Source organism: Cnephaeus nilssonii, assembly GCF_951640355.1.
Source record: "Cnephaeus nilssonii genome assembly, chromosome: 3".
Classification (NCBI taxonomy): Eukaryota; Metazoa; Chordata; class Mammalia; order Chiroptera; family Vespertilionidae; genus Cnephaeus; species Cnephaeus nilssonii.
In genome coordinates this window covers 51,676,129-51,692,396 of record NC_137074.1, presented here as the reverse complement: position 1 = coordinate 51,692,396, position 16,268 = coordinate 51,676,129, and the positions used below count along the sequence as shown (strand labels likewise).

Here is a 16,268-nt window from a genome sequence, read left to right as displayed (position 1 = left end):
CCTGCCTATGCACGAATTTCATGCACTGGGTCTCTAGTCTATAATAATAAAAGTGGAATATGCTAATTAGACCGGACAGCTGAACGTCCTTCCAGATGTCCTTCCGGACGAAGCCAGGGCTGTGAGGGCTGAGGCAGGCTGCCGTGAGGGCCGAGGCAGGTTGCGGCGGCTGCGAGGGCCAAGCCCCTTGCACCAATTTTGTGCATCGGGCCTCTAGTCCTATATAATAAAAGCCTAATATGCAAATCGACTGAACAGCAGAATGACCGGTCGCTGTGACGCGCACTGACCACCGAGGGGCAGACGTTCAATGCAGAAGCTGCCCCCAGCCTGCAGGCCACAGGCCAGCCAAGGCAGGTGCAAGCAGGCCCCCCCCCAACCCCCCTAATCGCCCTGCCAGTCGCCCCGTGGTGGGGGTGGGGCCGGTGAGCGGGTGGCACCAGGCCCGCCAAGGTGTGTGCCAGCGGGAGCCGCCCCCACCTCCGATCACCCCGCTGGTCGCCCCGCAGAGGAAGGCAACTGGCAGTGGTGGCAGGAGGTGGGGCCGGTGAATGGGCAGTGCCAGGCTGCAGCACCAGGCTGGCAAAGGTGGGTGCGAGCGGGAGGCGGGCAGGCCCGATCACCCCACTGGTTGCCCCACAGATTGGCCCTGACCACCGGCCAGGCCTAGGGACCCTACCGGTGCACCGGGCCTCTAGTATTATATAATTGATGCTGTGTTCTTCTCACTGCGTCCTCTCAGGTGGCATTTGATTTTGATTTATCCCATTATTGGTGATATTAACTGGGGTAATTTGAATAAGGTGGTGTCTGTTAGACTTCCTTACTGCAGTTTTCTTAGTAGGTACTAAGTATTTTGTCAGGGAGGTACTTTGATATTATGTAAATACTCTGTTCTTTATCAAGTTTTGAATTTTTTAAACAGATATATTTTTATTGATTTCAGAGAGAAAGGGAGAGGAAGAGAGAGAAAGAAACATCAATGATGAGAGAGAATCATTGATCGGCTGCTTCCTGCATGCCCCACACTGGGGATTGAGCCCACAACCCAGGCATGTGCCCCTGACCGGGAATCGAACCATGACCTCTCACTCAGTTCATGGGTCGAAGCTCAACCACTGAGCCAAGCCGGCTGGGCTGAATTTTTTTTATTATATCAGCATAGGCTATGATTTTATTCAATGTGTTAAAATCCATTACCATAATTATTTGTTTTGTTGCACAAATTGACTCAAGTTTGGCCAATAGAGCCCTGGCTTCTGTATCCTTTTAACATGGTACCATCAATCTTTTGAGTTCTTTCATACTTCTAGCATGATGAGATGTTTCAGGTTCATCTTGTCCTTTCTCTGCACCAGCTCTGAAATCAGCCGTTTCCTTAAAGAGCCCTAGTTCCTTTTGGTGGAGAATAGTTTTTAGAAACCAAGATAAATAAATAAACAAATAAATCTATATTTCTTTATATACCTATTTATATTGAAAACCAATATTGTGCCTGTTGGTATCTCCAGTTCCAATCTAATACAATGGGATTTGTTCTAATTCTCTCCCTTTCTTATGAATAACTTCTTTCTCAGCAGTGAGAAATTTAGCTCCCATTAATTTCAACATGTTTATTTGCATGATCAGTTTCCCCTATATGTAAGCAATGTCCTTTCTCGGCTGCCACCTGCCCCCTCACCCCAATCTGGCTGTGACACATCACAGTGTGGCACTCCTTCTCCACACTTCGCTCCTTCCTCAGGCTCTTTCTTCCCTTGCTGGGCTCCCTCCTTATGCAGATACCCTCCGTATCCTGTTTGGGATCCAACATGGTGGTGTTTTCATCTAAAGATATGCTCCCCGCCCAGCTCAGTCCTCTATAGACAATACTCCAACTATTTTTTTTGCTTGGCCCCAACTAATGGCTATTGAATTGAGTTTTCACAAGGGCAAAACAAGGGCCAAATTATATTTCTAATGATTCTTTACTAAAATACTAGCTTATTGAAATGTTTTTAAACTCGAATACTTGTTAGGCCATATGTTTAATTGCTTAGGACCCCCAAACTGCATGTTTCTATTATTGGTATAGACTTGGCTGTAAACTTAAGAAATTAGCCTTTTGCTCATCTGCCACCTTTTGCTTTTCTTAATAGCCCAGGACATTTTTATTTTTATTTTTTCATTGTTAATAAATCTTTATTGTTCAGATTATTACAATTGTTTCTCCTCCCCCCCCCATATCTCCCCTTCTCTCAGTTCCCAACCTTCCCTCTGCCCTTACCTCCCCCCCTCTCTATCCTTATCCATAGGTATATGATATTGTCCAGTCTCTTCCCGTACCCCCACACAGACACCCCCTTCCCCTGAGAATTATCAATCCACTCCCATTCTATGCCCCTGATTCTATTATGTTCACAAGTCTATTCTGTTCTTCAGATTTTTAATTCACTTCACTTTTAGATTCACTTGTTGATAGGTATGTATTTGTTGTTCATAATTTTTATCTTTACTTTTTCTTCTTTTTCCTCCTTTTAAATAATACCTTTCAGCATTTCATGTAGTACTGGTTTGGTGGTGATGAATTCCTTTAGCTTTTTCTTATCTGTGAAGCTCTTTATCTGCCCTTCAATTCTGAATGATAACTTTGCTGGGTAGAGTAGTCTTGGTTGTAGGTTCTTGCTATTCATCACTTTGAATATTTCTTGCCACTCCCATCTGGCCTGCATAGTTTCTGTTGAGAAATCAGCTGATAATCGTATGGGTGTTCCCTTGTAAGTAACTAACTGTTTTTCTCTTGCTGCTTGTAAGATTCTCTCTTTGTCTTTTGCCCTTGGCATTTTAATTATGATGTGTCTTGGTGTGGTCCTCTTTGGATTCCTTTTGTTTGGGGTTCTGTGCGCTTCCTGGACTTGTAAGTCTATTTCTTTCACCAGGTGGGGGAAGTTTTCGGTCATTATTTCTTCAAATAGGTTTTCAGCGTCTTGCTCTCTCTCTTCTTCTGGTACCCCAAAAATTCGGATGCTGGTACGCTTGAAGTTGTCCCAGAGGCTTCTTACACTATCTTCTACTTTCTGAATTCTCTTCTCTTCTTGCTTTTCTGGAGGCGTGTCCTTTGTCTCTTTGTATTCCAAATCTTTGACTTGATTCTTGCATTCCTCTAGTCTGCTGCTGGGTCTCTGTATAATATTTTTTATTTCAGTCAGTGTATGTTTCATTTCTAGTTGGACCTTTTTCATATCCTCGAGGGTCTCATTAAATTTATCGGCTTTTTCCATGAAATTCTTGAAAAACCTTATAACCGTGGTTTTGAACTCTATGTCCAGTCGTTTGTTCTCCTCCATTTCTTTTGTTTGGGATCTGATTCCTTGCCTCCTCATTTTCATTTTTGCTGCTTCCCTGAGTTGGTAAGGTAGCTTTGTGTCCTATTGGTTCAACTGGTCAGCCTCCCAGTTACCTGAGGTGGACGCTCTTGGTGCACCCCTTTTTAGACTGTGTGTACAGCCTTGTTGTAGTTAAGTCTTGATTGTTGTTGGTGTCACTGGGAGGAATTGACCTCCAGGCCAATTGGCTGTGAGGACCCGCTGTGTCTATAAAGGAAGAATTGCTGTGCTGGAGACACGTTTATAGGCCGGGACTTGTTGCAGTAGGGCTTTGGCGCTCACTGAGTCTGCCTCTTGAATGTGTCCCTTATGCGAGTGGTTGAAATCTGGTGTCGTCTCACACCGACCACTAGATGCCCTCGTTTCTGGATCTCCAATGGGGTGCAGGTCAGCTACTGTCTGAGGCCACTCAGCAGGAGTTACAGCAAAAACTGCGGTTTTCTCCTCTTTGCTTGAGTGGTTTTGGAGCAGTCTGACTGGAGCTGCAGTTTATTTGGTTAAGCTGCCAAAGGGCAGGCCATTTATATGCAAAAGCTGCTGTTTGGAGCGGGCGGGTTTGTAGAATGTGCGGGGTGGGGTCTCAGGGCGTCACTAGGCTAGGGCGTGGCAAACAGCAATGGCTGCTAGTCTGCCTTTTCTGCCTTTCCCGTTTCCAAGTCCCTGCGTCCCGTGCTCCAGTGCAGTAAACACTGATTGCTGGGCGCACCTCTGCAAGAAAGTCACTCTCACTTTCCGACATGATGGCCGAGAGTCCAGCTTCTCCCCGTAGGTGTCTGGGTCCCCCACGCGTCCCTAGAAACTGGATTTCAGAGTGATCGGGAGCTTATCTCCCTTCGGGTTGGAAAAAAAGCCGCGCGTCCCGTCGCCCGCCAACAGCCCGATTCACGCGCCTCCGTACCTCAGCCCTTCCGCGTTTGTTCTTTCTTTTTCCTTCTTAGTTGTAAATCTACCATTCAGCCAGCTTTCCTGTGGTTATGGGTGGTAGACGCTTTGTCTTTTAGTTGTATTTTTGAAATTGTTGTGCGAGGCAGCAGATTAGTTGTTTAACGTTGCCACCATCTTGGTTCCTTCGCCCAGGACATTTTTAGATATTGTGTATTCTATTGTTGATTCACTCTGTGATTATAATTATGTAACTGATCTGTTCTTTAGTAAAAGGCCATGCCCTGTTATTCACTGAAATAGTTTAAACAACTTGCTTGCAGTTCATTGAATACCTTGGAAAAACCTTGTATAAAATCATATTTATTTTTTTCTTGAGTCTTAATAATTTCATGTTTAGTCCCTCTGTTTTCTCATTTTGCACATTTAATTAATGTTCTCCTTTCTCTTTGACCTCATACTTTGTACATATGTTCATTGTATCAGTTTATACATATGTATATTTGTATAAATATTATGTGTAAATATATATTATATATTATATTTTCATTGTACCAGTTTATATGTTTACATAAATATTATATATACATATATTAATATATATAAGTGTGTGTATATATATATATATATATACACACACACACATATATATATATATGTTTTCAATGTTTATATACAGGATGTCCCCCAAAAATGTATACACACTTTAACAGCTGATAGCTCAATTTTGAAAATGAAATGTATTTTAATAAATACTGCCTTTATAATTATTCAAAGTGTGTATATATTTCTCCCCACAAGACTAATAGCCAGTTGATAGAGGAACCTATATCTTTCCATTTTAAAAAAATTATTTTAGAGAGGGAGGAAGAGAGAGAGAGAGAAACATTGATCGGTTGCCTCCAGCACACACTCTGACTAGGGATTGAGCCCGCAACCTGGTATTTGCTCTCACAAGGAATTGAACCCGCCACCTTCTGATGTATAAGACGATGCTCCAACCAACTGAGCCACATGGGCTAGGGCTGTCATTCTATTCTTAAATCTAATGCCTCTACCAGTGCCTGGTTTAGGTCCATAATAGGCTTCAATTTATTGATCAGAAACTTTTGTTTGGAGCCTGTAGTATGTAACATGCTATTACAATCTTTTTTAAAACAAAGACAAAAACAAATAATTTTTAATTCTTTTAGAAGCTGGATAAGAAGTCATCTCCATCTACAGGAAGCCTGGATTCTGGAAATGAGTCAAAAGATAAATTATTGAAAGGAGAAAGTGCATTGCAGCGAGTCCAGTGTATCCCTGGCAATGCCAGCTGCTGTGACTGTGGCCTGGCAGACCCCCGGTGGGCCAGCATCAACCTGGGCATCACCCTGTGTATTGAGTGTTCTGGAATTCACCGGTGAGTAGGCCTGCCCAGGGTGAGAGACTTCTTTTGGATAAACATACATGTAAATTACCATGTCCTATTAGTTAGAGGGCCTTTTCCACTTGCCTAATTTGACTGCTAGTTTATATCTTTTTACCTTTGTAAAGTGGATACAATTCTGGCTTGTGAAGAGCTTTTGAGGACTTTGGTTTACCATTCATTGTATTAAATAAATCAGAAGATGCATTCCTATTTATATGTATGTTGGGGGCTTTATTAGAGACTGCCACGTTGTAAGAGAAAAGTAATTTGCATAATAAGCAAATCAAGGTTGATAGTTTTGTATATTAACAAAGTCTTTTCCCACTTAGGAGTCTTGGAGTTCATTTTTCAAAAGTACGTTCTTTAACTTTAGACACGTGGGAGCCTGAACTTTTAAAGGTAAATAAGTATTTGCTTTAAAATGTTTTATATTTCCATATAAAAGGAATTTAGAATCTTGGTTTACAAATGTATGAGTTTCTCAATGCTAACAGTGAACTGTGTTGTTTTGGAACATTTCTGTGGCTATTTTGACAAATCTGGTATTTTCATATTGGGATTTAAAAATTGCTAAATTTATGTAGCATTCTTAACTCCACGTCAGTTCACTTTTTAAGGAAACCAGTGTTCCTACATTTTTATGCTTTTTCAAAAAATATATTGGGCTCTGTGCCTTAATTTTAATATTTTATAATTATATAAATTCTTGATAAAAATATGAGACATATTGCTATAGTAAGCTCCATTATGGATTGGCACGTTATGTTGTTTCCATTGGGTTTAGCATAGGACCATTTGCAAATTTACATTTGTCAGGGTAGTAGCCATCAAACCAAGACATCCTTTTTCCATGTGTGAGGATTCATATCTATGAAAATGTCATAAATAATTTTAGATCACATCTGGGTTTCTGATATGATTTACAAAACTCATAAGTTAATACTATACTCCTTTTAATTCCACCCATTTAGTTTAAAGGTTGTAGTATACTTTTCATTTATGTTGTCTGAAAATTGTGTTTTTAATGTGCTTGTGCTTTTATTTCAGTCTGTAAATAAACTGGTAATCCTCTCAACTATGTAAAGTAAAATATTTGTGGAATTACAGTATAAACCTCTAAATGAAAGTGATAAATTGGCTCCTAAGGTAGAGCTCTGTTTACATAGATTCTATTAATTGTTATTAATTCAAAGGGGAAGAGGGATAGAAATCTAATTTCTGCATCAACTTTCTGTGTAGATATGATCTCAGTGGATTCAATTTAGAAAATTTGTTTGAAGCACAACTGTGATGCATTAAAAAACCATGACAATCTTTTAAACAAAATATTTTGAAATATTTATATATGAAGTATAAGAAGGAAATAGTTTACTTCAATTCTGAGTTACTTAAAACTTTTCCTGTCTGGCCTTAGACTTCTTTTTTCATTTAATTGACCAGACATTGTGAATAATATACAGGATTGTGCTAGCCATGGTGGAATAGGAAACTAGTAGAAGATGGGAGAGGAGAAACCCTTTCTTGCAGGAGTGGTAATTCTCTAGGAGAGGTATTTTGCTGAAGAATGGCAAATGGTGATATTGCTCTCAACTCTTGTTTCAGTTTGCTTTAACAGTAAACTTCTTTGTGGGATGAGCAGTTGCAGAATATGCAAAAGGAATTTATTAGCTGTACTTGCTTTAATGACTTTTATAATATTTTTAGGAATTTCTAGCTTATTTTTCTGTTTTTCTGCCAAACAGCTCATGTGTGAGTTGGGGAATGATGTTATAAATCGAGTTTATGAGGCTAAAGTAGAAAAGATGGGAATAAAGAAACCACAACCAGGACAAAGGTACTATTTCAGTTGTCTTAATATGTTATCTTTTTTTTCCCTAGTCAGAAATACAGCTGTGATTTTATTTCACCATAATTGATATGTAATACTGAAACAGACTGTTTAGAAGAGATCATTACTGTTTCTGTTAACACATAGCTAATTATTTTTTTATTGATCAGACAATCAATTATAGTCTCCAGATAAGGATCTTAAAAATTAAAGTTCTACATAGAATGTAAAAACTCTTGGCAGTTAAAGTAGACCAAAGTTCCATTTAAAAAGAGATAATCTGTTCATTAATGTATCTAAGGTTTAAGTTTCTACTATGTACAATGAATAATTTTACATTGTGAGACTTAAGCAAATATTTATTAATCACCTTGAGGTCCCCTGTCAGGCCCCGCATGGCGGGGGACCTGGCCTCAGGTCCCCCAGCCTGGTGCCGGGGCGGGGGGTGCTGCCTGAAGTCCCCCAGCCTGGCAACCTGAGGGCCCCCATCAAGCCCTGCCAGGTAGGGGGCATGGCCTGAGGTCCCCTGTCAAGCCCCACCATTTGTGGGGGTGCAGCCTCAGGTCCCTGCTGATTGCTCATTAAGGCTTGTATGGGAACTCGGCCTCCACTGTGGGCACAGCCATCTTGTGTTACGGAATCCCTGCCTCTGCTGTGGACACGGCCATCTTGTTATGGCATGATGGTCAATTTTCATATTCCCTCTTTATTAGATAGGATTGATTTCAGAGAGGAAGGGAGAGGGAGAGAGAGATAAAAACATCAGTGATGAGAGAGAATCATTGATTGGCTGCCTCCTGCATGCCCCCTACTGGGGATCCAGTCTGCAACCCAGGCATGTGCCCTTGACCAGAATTGGACCCGGGACCCTTCTGTCCGCAGGCCAATGCTCTATCCACTGAGCCAAACTGGCTAGAGCCTTATTTTGGTTTTTGATGTTGTTTTTAGTCTATGATTATTTTTAGCTTTAAAATTTTATTTGTCATAACCCTATGTTGGGGTTTTACATTTGACTAAATTCTTATGTATAATCAATACTATTTTAATGTTATTGCTCTCTAAATCAATATCACTTAAATCAGATTATTTATTTACTAAAGCATGGCTTTTTGAGTTACATTAGACCTTGAAATATTCTGTTTTAGCCAAAGATCTAAGCACTTGAAAAATATACAGGAAAAGGTATAGAACACACTTGGCATTTATAATCCTACTAGAGGCCCAATGCACAATTTTCGTGCAAGAGTAGGTCTTCCTTCTCCCGGCTGCCGGCACCGGCTTCCCTCTGGACCCCGGGACCCGGGCTGGCTTCCTTCTGGCCGCCCACAGGCACTTGGGACCCGGGCTTCCCTCCGGTCTGATTAGCATATTATGCCTTTATTAATGAGAAATCAAAAGTTTAAAATGTGACATCTTTTCCCCCCTGTAACTTAGAAATGCTGTGTTTTAAAGTAGTTGTCTTACGAAAAATTATGACTATCAATAGTGATAGTTCAGTATGTGACATTATTGGAGTAAAAACAAAATTAAAGCACAAAGGACTGTATAGAAATGAATGAGTACAGAAATTAAGAGAAAAAGAATGCCATGTTAATATTTGTGATTTTTAAGTTTGTTAATTTGTATATGATTTGAACATGAAATCATAGCTTATTAAATATTTGGAAGAAAAACTTGGCATAATGTTACAAATTCTGTTTTAACTAGTATTACATTTACTGACTTTCTTTGAATTAGTCAATGTATAATGGCTTATTTTCAGTGTTAGTCATGCTCAGAGACCAAGCAGAACATCATGATATTTTTATGTTTACCAGACAGGAGAAAGAGGCATATATCAAAGCAAAATATGTGGAGAGGAAATTTGTGGATAAATATTCTATGTTATCATCACCTCCTGAGCAGGAAATAAAGATGATCTCCAAAAGTTGCGAAGAAAAGAGGCTAAGCATTCCTAAACTTGGGCCAGGTGACCAAGTCAGAGCATCTCCCCAAAGTTCAGGTATTACAACATACTTGCGTATATAAATATTTTCATATGCTGATGTTACTTTCTTAATCTCCGAATTAATAGCCATTGTAGATTTTTAAGTGCTAAAAACCTGTTTTCTTCTACATATTCTAAGGAAAAATTGGATTTCTATGTCTTTAAAACTATTAAATTTAAATAGGTCTTGGTAATTCGATTTCTAGGTAATGTGTATATTCTAAGGAATAAAACTGCTTAAAGTACAAGGGGAGATGGGAATTATAAATCTATCATGGCAGAAAGCCCTAAATATCTGATTAACCACCTAACATCCTTCCTATTTTTTCCCTCCTAAATTTTTCCCAATAACGTTTTTTTCCTGCCCTTTTCCCTTCTTATGGCCTGCTTTGTGCTTTGCTAACTTGCATGTCCCCAGTGGTTGCTGTAAATAGCGACGAGGCCAGGCGGGAGTCTCTGTTCTGTCCTGATGAGCTAGATTCACTCTTCTCCTACTTTGATACTTCTTCAAAACTACGTAGTAGTAAGTACTACTCTTGTGGAGCATTCCAAGTCTGTGCCAGTGGTCATTGTGCAGTGTGGCCATTTCTCTAGATGTTACCCATTGTCTCAGAATTACACATTACTTACAGTCATACAATAAATTCTTTTTACTACCCCTTACATATTATGGGGTAATGAGATGTGTTACAACTCTGAGAATAAGCTTATTTTCCGTTTTTTGTGCTTGATTCATATTTTGATAAGCTAAGTGCTCAAAAGGATTAAAATTGTATTAAATGTATTCTACTGGTGACGGCTGAGTTCCCATTGATGTATCAGAGTTCATTTTAAAACTTCGTTGTTTGTGGGAGGTTGTTTTCTTAATGGCATTTTTTTAACCACTAGCTGATTTTTCTTTAAAACAGTCAAAAGTAATGACAGTGGAATCCAGCAGAGCTCTGATGATGGAAGAGAATCTTTACCCTCTACAGTGTCAGCCAATAGTTTATATGAGCCTGGTGAGTTTTGGTGAAATTCAGTGTTAATTGGTATTATTTGCTGAAAAATACATTGTTAAATGCCTAGTCTTAATTAAATAGTTTCTAAAGGAAGTGGTTAGTTTTTTGGAAGAAGGAGTAATACAATTAAATGAAAAGCGGCTATTTCTTTTTATATTTAGAAGTTATCTCCTAGCTGTACATTCTTCTGAACCTCATATGTTATAAGTGCCTTTTCTTAAAATTTTTTTTATTGATTAACGAGAGAGAGAGAGAGAGAGAGAGAGAGAGAGAGAGAGAGAGAGAGATTTTTTGTTGTTCCACTTATTCATGCATTCATTGGTTGATTCTTACATGTGCCCTGACCAGGATCGAACCCACAATCTTGGCATATTGGGATAACACTCCAACCAACTGAGCTACCATTCAGGGCTAGCTAAGGATAACTTTTAATTCACATCGACTGTATGTCTTATTACTCTTATCTTCCTTTGTAGCTGTTTTTTTCTTATCAGGAGGAAGAGATTAGCAACTCGCTCTCTTTAGTTTATTTTGTGCTTTACTGCTATATTTTCTCCTTCATAGTTAGTGATTTGGGTATTGCAGAATATTCAGGGTAATAAATGTTCTTCACATTATTTGAATTGCTTATATTGCAAATTGTGATGGTATTGGATTATCTTAGGAGTACAGTGAGGTGTCATCTGGTAGTAAAATTCTTTAGGAATTTTTACTGCCTCTTTTGAGTGTTTAAGTCCAGGCTTATAGGAATACTGGAGGCCAGGTGCACGAAATTTGTGCACAAGTGGGGGGTCCCCCTCAGCCCAGCCTGCACCCTTTTCAATCTAGGACATCCCTCTCACAATCCGGGACTGCTGGCTCCTAACTGCTCACCTGCCTGCCTGCCTGGTTGCCCCCAACTGCCCCCCCCACCCCCCGCCGGCCTGGTTGCCCACAGCTGTCCCCCTCTGCTGGCCTGATCTCCCCCAACTGTTCCTCCCCCCCCCCCCGCCAGCCTAGTTGCCCCCAACTGCCCCCTGCCAGCCTGGTTGCACCATGCAGCCTGCTGTTCAGTCCTTTGGTCATCCCTCACTAACCCCCTGCTGGCCTGGTCGCCCCATGCAGCCTGCTGTTCAGTCGTTTGGTCGTCCCTCGCTAACCCCCCTGCCAGCCTTGTCGCCCCATGCAGCCTGCTGTTCGGTTGTCCGTCTGGTTGTTTTGGTCGTGATGGCCCCTGGCTTTTTATATATTAGGATACCTAATTTTATTCTAATACAGAGTAATTAACCTACCTATTGGATGCTGGCAAGAACACAAAAGGCTGACATACTAATTGATGTGTTTATAAGAGAGGTTGACAGGGGAATGATAGTCTATTGGAAATAAAATATCTTTGTGAAATCAGCTCATTTTGTTAAATTAGTCATTTCTTATGCCACAACTTTCACATTGTGATACAATTAAGAGTTCATTTAAAAAAATTGTGGCAAATTACACATAATGTAAAAATTATCATCTTAACCATATTAAAGTGTACAGTTCAGTGGCATTAAGTCTTTTTTAAAATATATTTTTATTGATTTCAGAGGGGAAGGGAGATGGAGATAGAAATATCAATGATGAGAATCATTCATCAGCATTAAGTCTTAATTCACACTGATGTGAATCACTGTCACTATTATCCATCCAAGAACTTAACTTACAAAACTAAAATGCTGTGCCTATGAAATAATAACTTCCCATTCTTTCCTACCTCAAGAGCTAGTTTTTAATGATGTGTTTGTGTTTGCTTTTCAGAGGGAGAAAGGCAAGATTCTTCCGTGTTTCTTGACTCTAAACATCTTAATCCAGGACTCCAGCTTTATAGGGCTTCATATGAAAAAAATCTTCCTAAAATGGCTGAGGCTTTGGCTCATGGTGCAGATGTGAATTGGGCTAATTCAGAAGAAAACAAAGCAACACCACTTATTCAGGCTGTATTAGGGGTATGGATTTGTACCTTGAGGTTTTCAGTAGTAGTTAAACATGTAAAATCACAATTCATTTGAAACATGGCCTTAGAATTATCTTTTGTTTTAAAAGATGGGTTGGAAAATCGAAGAAGCTAGTAGTGATTCTGGGCATCACTTTGATTGTGTGAATTTGATTTATTTATTTTTCCTTAATGGAAGAGAATTCTGGTAATGCAAGTGTGTTTTGCTAGATTGCAAACTGCAAAGGAATCTATTAGAAATAGTTCTTGGGAAGAAATAATATAATTTGTCATTTTTCTGCTTTTGCTGGAGGGTATTTTCTCTTTAGAGGAGAATGAAATAGAAAGACTATTAGAATAAAGTAAACACTATTTTTAATGGAAATACTTTGCTTTTTGTACAATGCTTTCTTCTCTCCTCTAAGGGCTCTTTGGTGACGTGCGAGTTTCTCCTACAGAATGGTGCTAATGTAAACCAAAGAGATGTACAAGGGCGGGGACCACTGCACCATGCCACCGTCTTAGGGCACACTGGGTAAGCTATACTGCTTACATATTTAAGTAGTTTTTTCTTGAAAAATTACTTTGAAATAATGTTTTGCTTTAAGAGATGGGTTGGAAAATAGAAGGAGCTGGTAGTGATTTCTGAGTATCACTTTATGTAAACTTCGTGTTTTTTTTTCTGTAAATATTTTTAAAATTGATTTTTGAGAGAGAGTGAAAGAGAGCAAGAGAGATATTGAGATTTATTTATTGCTCCACTTATTTATGCATTCATTGGTTGATTGTTGTATGTGCCCTGACTAGGGATTGAACCCGCAACCTTGGATTATCAGGACAATGCTCTAACGAACTGAGCTACCCGGCCAGAGCTATCCAATTTTTTTTTCTTAATGGAAGAGAATTCTGGTAATGAAAGTAGTATGTTTTGCTAGATCACAATTTTTTTCTCAGATGACGGCCATTAGGTAGAGTTTGTAATATTATACTTTCCTGTGACTTAAATTGTCATGATGGAATTTGAAATTTTAAAAATCTCATTTAAAAAAATCTGTTACTTTTCAGATAAGAAAATTCCAAAACTTACTTTGAAATTCATTTGTCATTTATATCGATTAATTTCAGTATTTAAAATAGTAAAATGATGGTGATTTTTGTCAGACAACTTTAAGTCTGTGTGTGTATTTAAGCACGTAGACATACATTATGTACATAACAAACACTTATGGGGGAACTTTGTAACTTTGGGCATTTTAGTTTTCCTACAGGATATCCAAAGTCAAATTTTAAGGTAAATTTTTAGTCTGTGATATTAATATTGCGACTTCTGGAGCAATATTTAGACTCACAAAACAGTAATACCATGAAAACATATTTTCTATTAGAGTGCACAAATGAAGTCAGATTGTTAGCCTTATTTGTAAAGTTTGTGAATGCGTGATTGTTCTTTAATCATTTCAAAGATATCCAATTATTTTTTTAAAATGTGTTTATTGATTTCAAAGAGGAAGGGAGGGAGAGAGATAGAAATATCAATGATGAGATAGAATCATCCATCCACTGCCTTCTGCACACCCCCCACTGGGGATGGGTATGTACCTCGACTAGGAATCGAACCATGAGCTGACACTCAACCATTTTGAGCCACACTGGTCGGGCCTATCCAATTCTTATTACCTTGACAAGCAAACTGTTCTTTTTTCTGTGTATTTATAGTATCTTCTATAATTTGTTTTGTTCCCTCTGTCAGTAAAGAGATTCAGTTCAATAACTTCATCACAAAAGCTTTTCTATACTTAGAAACTATAGCATTTAACTCATTCTTTGTATTTTCTTCTTAAACAATCATACTTCTTCCCATTTTACTTCATGGACTCCATTTATTCATTTCATATTTTTTTCATTTTTATCAATTTCTTCAAGTTACAATATTTGTGAAGTATAGTGGGAGGATATATTCCCACTCTGCTATTGTATTATATTATGCCTAGAGGCCCGATGCACGAAATTTGTGCAAGAGTAGGCTTTCCTTCCCCTGGCTGCCGGCACCAGTTTTCTTCTGGCACTCAGGACCCAGGTTTCCCTCGCAGCCCCAGCTTTGTCCGGAAGGACGGCTGGTCTAATTAGCATATTGCGCTTTTATTATTATAGATGTTAACATTACCTTAGCTTCCTTCTTTCCCAAATAATGACCTTGATTGAGTTTTGTTTTAACTTTATATGTATCTGTGTACATCTTTTTATGATATTCTTTGAGGGTAGGGACCATAATTTACAATCCTACTGTACTATATAGTACCAGGTTAAATAGACTTGTAAAATGCTGATTATGGTAAATTTTTATTCTTAGAGTCAGTGTTCAAAAAGAGTTAGAGGTTCTTTGTAGAATGAATAAGAATTTGCTAATCAAAATATTATTTCTTTAAGTTAGGTAGTGCTTTTTATTTTTTAAGGTAAATACTAATTTCTTTCTTATTGACTTTATCTCAAAAATGCTATTTGCTTAAAAAGGCAGGTATGTTTATTCCTAAAACGAGGTGCCAATCAACATGCCACTGATGAAGAAGGGAAAGACCCTTTAAGTATAGCTGTGGAAGCAGCCAATGCTGATATAGTGACCTTGTAAGTGTTTTTTTTACTTCATTATTTCCCATCCACTATAGTACTTGGGTGGGGTTTCCTTTGTAGGTATGAACTTTAAACCTGGCCAGTTATTTACTATATACCATATACTCCTCTAAGTACAATAACTGTATTAAGCACTTTACATACATGATCTTGGTTTTCACAACACTGTGAGGAAGATATTATTGTTATTAACCTAATTTTATAAGGAAGTCAGGCCACAGATAATTTGAAAAACTAGTAAGTGGTAGTGCTGGAATTTGAAACCAAGAATTCTGGCCTTAAAACACATGTTCTTAGCCACCTCTGTTATCCTTCATGACCAATAGAAACAGAAAACCAGTGATTTCTCTAAAATGGATTCTTTAACTCTTAGTACATATTGGGATGAGGATTGGATTGGTATGGTAACAGGCAATTATTCTGCTACCTTGGGAATCAGGATTATAAGTAGGGGGGACATCTACATTGGTGTTAGTAACTTTGCAGTTGCATTGGTTTTGGGCAGTGATACTTAAGGATTAGTTTGTACTTATTTTTAAAAGAATATTCTATTTTAAGGTAAAAGTACTTGTTTTTGAATGTTTGAATACAATTTAAAATGATCTGTTAAGGAATGATTTTTGAGGTCTTAATTTGATTTTCATATTAGATAAAAGATAATTGTTACACTTGGAATCAAGAAATGCGTTTTCACTTACATGTCATTATTATGTAGGAAATCTCAAGCATATGTTGTATGAAGTCACTTCTTCATTCTATTCTGGGCTGAATGAAGCCCAGAATGGTTGATCCTCTGATATATAAGTAGAGAGAGTTCCATTCACACTACTAAATCTCAGTCACTTACAAAGAGAAAATCCCATGACTGCCTTGAACTCCTGAGCTCCCACTGAGAATTCTTGGCTTGTCATATGTCACTGCCTTAAAAAAAAGAAAAAAAAAAAAGGCATATTTTCTCTGTACTCAATTTCCTTTCCACACTGGAGGAGTGAGTTATTGTTACTGTGGAGGCTATTGTAGGGAAATTTAAATCATTGTAGATTTACAATTAGAGAAAGGTAAGTTATTAAAGAAAAGACAGAAAGGGTATAGAGAAACAAATCTTGGTTTTGCAGGGTTCCCAGGCAATTCATATAGTAATGGCCCCTCTTCCCAAAGAAAGCTGTTTCAAAGTTATCTAAATTTTCTCATATTACTTTGTATAAGGACTTTAGT

The 16,268-nt window shown here is 38.5% G+C and overlaps 1 protein-coding gene across 2 annotated transcripts in view; it reads left to right on the top strand.

Moving 5' to 3' along the window:
- Window positions 1-16,268, top strand: part of ACAP2 (ArfGAP with coiled-coil, ankyrin repeat and PH domains 2) — a 135,369-nt gene that overhangs the window by 109,201 nt on the left and 9,900 nt on the right. For both annotated transcript variants that reach the window (XM_079766649.1, XM_079766650.1), the window contains 8 exons: window positions 5,441-5,649; window positions 5,988-6,057; window positions 7,401-7,492; window positions 9,304-9,488; window positions 10,382-10,474; window positions 12,251-12,438; window positions 12,851-12,960; window positions 14,937-15,047. In XM_079766649.1, coding sequence (XP_079622775.1) covers window positions 5,441-5,649; window positions 5,988-6,057; window positions 7,401-7,492; window positions 9,304-9,488; window positions 10,382-10,474; window positions 12,251-12,438; window positions 12,851-12,960; window positions 14,937-15,047 — 1,058 coding nt within the window. The remainder of the gene's footprint in view (window positions 1-5,440; window positions 5,650-5,987; window positions 6,058-7,400; window positions 7,493-9,303; window positions 9,489-10,381; window positions 10,475-12,250; window positions 12,439-12,850; window positions 12,961-14,936; window positions 15,048-16,268) is intronic.